At 36.3% G+C, this 5529-nt stretch overlaps 1 protein-coding gene across 1 annotated transcript in view; it reads right to left on the reverse strand.

The window, feature by feature from the left end:
* Positions 1-5529, reverse strand: part of LOC106869237 (dynein regulatory complex subunit 3) — a 68979-nt gene that overhangs the window by 51364 nt on the left and 12086 nt on the right. The window contains exons 3-4 of the mRNA XM_014914888.2: positions 4781-4897; positions 2166-2332 (exon numbers count right to left, since the gene is read on the reverse strand). Of these exons, the coding sequence (XP_014770374.1) occupies positions 2166-2332; positions 4781-4897 (284 nt within the window). The remainder of the gene's footprint in view (positions 1-2165; positions 2333-4780; positions 4898-5529) is intronic.

A 5529-nucleotide genomic window follows, 5' to 3' on the forward strand; every position in this document is an offset into this window, starting at 1 on the left:
TATATATATATGTATATATATTCTTTTATTCTTTTACTGGTTTCAGTCATCTAACTGCAGCTTTCTGGGGATTTATCAAACAAATTGACCCTAAGGTTTATTTTTTAAGCCCAGTACTTATTCTATCAGTCTCTTTTGTTGAACTGCTAAGTTACAGGGATGTAAACATACCAACACTGGTTGTCAAGTGATGATGGGGGGGGGGACAAACATAGACACAAAGATATATACATATATAGACAACAAGCTTCTTTCAGTTTCTGTCTACCAAATCCACTCATGAGGTTTTGGTCAGCCTGAGGCTATAGAGGAAGACACTTGCCCAAGGTGTCACACAGTGGGACTGAACTTGGAACCATGTGATTGGGAAGCAAGCTTCTTACCACACAGCCATGCCTAAAAAATAGATGGATTGTGGTTCACTACAGCTGTTTCAGACATGTTTTTTATTGATGGGCAGAAGTGTTGCATCGCACAAAAAAAGTGTTTTCATCAGGTAAATATTAGAACTTCTCAAGAACACGTACATAGTGCCAAATGACTCAGCCCACCCAAATGTGGTCAGAGAGTGAAAAGTTCAAGTTAGTATCAAGTTTATAATGAGGAAATCATTAAAGGTAAAGGGGTAAAGCAGGGTAAAGGTCCTTCCCAAGTTATACAGAATCATAGGGCTGGTTTCTTGGTTTCTCCAGTGTATATATTCCCACTGGATAGGACGCTGGTCGATTGCAGGATTACTCATTTTTGCCAGCTGAGTGGACTGGAGCAATGTAAAATGAAGTGTTTTGTTCAAGAACACAACACTTCACCTGGTCCAAGAATTGAAACCACAATCTTACAATAATGAGTCCAGCACCCCTAACCACTAAGCCATACACCTCCACATTCATTAAAGAGCCTGGATCAGAAAGGGAAATTGATGAAGTATGTAGAAGCAAGTGAAGAGAGAAAGACTAAAATGAAGAGAGAGAAGACAGTACATGATCTTGTTTGACCTCGTAAAGGGTTATAAATAAAATTAATGTTGTTTCTAAATAGTTGACAGGGTCTTTATATTGATAAACAAGAGTAATCATTTAATATACATAATTACAGAATAGCTACTATTAGTTTCACACTTTTAAGATACATTAAATTAACAGATTTATATGACATGCCATGTATCTTCTCCAAGCAGTCTTTCAGGCTCAGTTCATCATATGTCAGATATGTTTAAAAACCAGGACACTGGGCAATGAGAAAACATGAGAGAAGAACGAGAAGAAAAAAATATAATGCGAAGAAGGTTGATGCAAAATGTGAAACAAAAATAAAGGAAAGAAAAGTAAAAATAACCAAGATCATCCTCTTTGCTTGTAGAAATCATAATTAATGTAGTTTATGCAGAGTCTGTGAGAGAGCAACTCAATATGAAGCAGGCAGTATCTTCTAGTTATATTATGATGATGAAAATGATGACGACGACAATGATGGTGACAATGATGATGATTTTCTTTATTATATATGTAGTGAATATATATAGTGAGAACTACAGGGATAAGTCTTGGTCTTGAAAAGTTTGATGTTGCAAGTAACAAGAGAAATATATAATTAGAAAGTGTTTTGTTAGCTCTCAGTATTGATACTTCTCTGCAATATGACCAAAGATTAACATTGACTCAGTCACCATGACAATGATGTCTTTGTTGTCATTGTCACTGATGTCATCATCACCATTATCATCACTACCAACACCAATACCACAATCATCATCACCACCACCACCACCATCACCAGTACTATTATCATCATCTTTTAGCATGCATGTTCCATGCTGGCATAGAGTGGACAGTTTGGCACCTAGAAATGCATTGTGCTCCAATGTCTGCTTTGGCATGGTTTCTATGGGTGGATACACTTCATGACATCAGCTACTTTACAGTATTGGGCACTTTTTTTTTTGTGGAACCAGCTCTAGTGAGATCACCATGCAGATCACAAGACTAGTAGGTAGGCCAAAATACAAAGAGAGGCAATTTTATGCCAGGAGATCAGAAGTGAAAGTATGAGAGGAAAGACCAGAACAGAATAGATTTGTTGCTGTAAAGGCATTACATGGCTACTCACAAAGAGAGAGTAAGAGTTAGTAGGATGGAACTTGAAAGAGAGAACGTTCTCTTACTCACCATTCGGAGATCATTAATATCATTATTTCCAAGTGAAAGAACTTCCAAGTCCATTAAAGTATCCATGTTTGCAATGGTTGATATTCTGTTATTATACAGAGAAAGATCAGTCAATTTTGTTAGGTTATCCAGCCCTTCAATTTCTTCAATATTGTTAAAGGACAAATCTATTTAATAAAGAGAAAATGGTTAAATGTTATTGGTCTTTCTCTTCCACAGTAGGAATGGTAACTAGTTACTCTACCACTATAACAATAACAACAAAATCCTCTTAAAACCAAAGCACCCCGTATATTTTGCAAAGTGGTTGGCAATAGGAAGGGCATCCAGCTCCATAGAAACTTTGCCTAAACAAGCATTAGAGTCTGATGCTGCCATCTAGCTTGTCAGATTTGGTCAATCTATCCAACCCATGGCAGCATAGAAAATAAACATTAAAAGATGATGATGGTGACGACCACGATGCTGCTGCTGCCGCCAACAATGACGATGACGATGATCTATGCAATCCCACTTTACAAACATTTTACATTGTTATTTTAGTTTGGTATATCAACAAATCAGTAGAAGTATTTTTTTCTATATTAAATTTGATATTAGAGTGAAGAAAAAGGAACACAGAACAGAGACTAATTAAACGAGATAAATTCTCAGCTGAAGAATCATCAGGTTATATTTTTGCCATTGATGCCTTGCTATAGTCAATGCACTGAAATATTCTACCTCCATTTACTCAAATGCAAAGAGCCAATAATTGTATTTGATCAACTCAGTAAATTTTTACAAATTAAATCAACCAAATTAATGAAGGAACTAAATTTTCTTTAACAAATTACTCACCAGCTTTAAAATGAGGCTATATGTTTTTGGATACTGAAATACACAACAGCATGTATTCTTCCAATTATGACATGGTGGTTGTGGATACAATGATGATTAACCCTTTTATATCAACCTGCATGAGACTACCCTTAATTCTGTGATACTAACTTCTTGTTGAAAATGATCTCAATTAAAAACCATAATTAGGATAGTTAATGAATTTGAGAAGAGGTGTGAAATAAGAGCTGATACAGATCTCTCCCCCAAGGAGCATTGGTAAAGTCTATTTGTCAGGAAAACCAAGTATCACAATGGAGCAGTTCACTAAGAAGATAGTACTTGGATACTTGGCATGAAAAACATGAACCATAGAAGGGATTGATCGTGTCATGAGCTTGGCATGGAGTACAGACAAGTTTATGACATTCTACTTTGAAGGCTACCTCCATACAATTCAAGAACAAGTGTTCCCCACCAAGTACCTACAGCATAAGAAGCAGAAAACATTAACAGGCAACAAATGTAAGCTGTGTAAGACCAAGACTGTAGATACTAACTACATTATTGCCAACTATGAGAGAATGTTTTCCCATGAAGTATGATGTTGTGGCCAGAACAGTCTGGAACAGGATAATAAAGAAGAAAACACCTACAGACCAATTTGACTATTTTGAGGCTGTTGGGTCAAAAGAATATTGGTGGCACTTAAAAATTAAATCAACCACCAAGTTAACACACAACCAGCCAGATGTAGTTGCATGAAATCAGAAGGGAAAGGTAAGTTCTGCTTTGGAAATCAGCTGCCCTCTGGACACCAATGTGGTTAGAAAAATACAAGGAAAAGAGGAATCATTAATAAAGAGTTTGCAAATCCAGTACCCAAGGTACGCTTTCAGTTTCATACCTTATTATTATTGAAACAGCAGGATACATACAAAACTACCTAGAGCAAAGTATGGCTGAACTTGGGATCCTAGGGAGAGAATGCAAATCTTTAATTCATATTCAACAAATGATCATGATATCAGGGACTATAAAAATCTACAGGACCTTTTTCAGATTTAAATGGAAATGGTTAAAATGTGATGCTTTCCTTCACAACCTTACTACCAAGTACTCTAAAATTAAAAAGAGAAAGTGAAAGAGAACAAATGAATGAGCAGGCAGGTGGGTGAACAAACAAACAAATGAATGTACATACATACATACATACCAAACCATCAATGGAACTGTAAAGATATGTAAAACTTTCCAAAAGTTTAGCACATAAATACATATGCATGCATCTAGACATGAAAATATATACATAAAAACGTATCCATAAAACAAACATACAAATCTGCACATAAATACATATGCATACGCCTAGACATGAAAATATATACATAAAAACGCATCCATAAAACAAACATACAAATCTGCACATACACTAACACCAAATACTGCACACACACACATATGCACAAATACCTAGATGATGTTGATAAAAGTTCCAATGAAGGAGCCTTGAATCTGTGTTAGAGTCCGGCTCTTTCTCTATTGACAAGAAATACAGAAATGAAACTGATCGATAACATACATACATACATACTATGGGCTTCTTCTAGCTTACGTCTACCAAATCCATTCTTAAGGCTTTGGTCAGCTAAAAGTGCTCCAGCAGTATGGTTGGGAAGCAAGTCTCTTAACCTCACAACCATGCTGGCACCTTTAACTGAATGAATAAAAACTGCTGAGTGAATGTCAGTGGAATGGGGGAAAAAGAATTTCAAATGTAAAAAAATATGTCTTACCAAGCCACACAAGGTTTACAAGTAGATCCAATCCTTCTATTTTTTCAATCACATTATTATCAAGTTGTAGTTTGGTCAGTTTAATGAAGCACCATAAGTTGTCGATCTTCAGAATATCTGACAAATAGCATATATGCTGCATTTTAATTAACATTGAAAGCAGTAAATCATTAACAACATACTATTTCATTAACAACATATAAAATATGGGAACCAAACCAGCAGCAGCAACAACATTATTTTAATGTTCACTTTTCCATGCTTGCATGGGTCAGACAGAATTTGTTCAGCCAGGTTTTCTATGGGCGGATACCCTTCCTGTTGCCAATCCTCACCTGTTTCCAAAGAAATATTTTCCCATGGCTGGACAAGTTTACATGGAAGATTGGGAACAAAGGACACTGCTTGTATGATGGTGAGATTTGTTTACAATAATCATGTATCATCAAGGCACACACACACACACACACACAAACACACACACACACACAAACATCTCCAACAGACTTCTTTCAGTTTCTGTCCAGCAATTTCATTCACAAGATTTAGTCGACCATTGCCGGGTCTTCTCACACACTGCATATTTCCAAAGGTCTTGGTCACTAGACGCTGCCTCGGTGAGGCCTAATGTTCGATGGTCATGCTTCACCACCTCCTCCCAGGTCTTCCTGGGTCTACCTCTTCCACAGGGTCCCTCAACCGCTAGGGTGATATATATATATATATATATATATATATATATATATATA

Source organism: Octopus bimaculoides, chromosome 2 (genome assembly GCF_001194135.2).
Source record: "Octopus bimaculoides isolate UCB-OBI-ISO-001 chromosome 2, ASM119413v2, whole genome shotgun sequence".
NCBI lineage: Eukaryota > Metazoa > Mollusca > Cephalopoda > Octopoda > Octopodidae > Octopus > Octopus bimaculoides.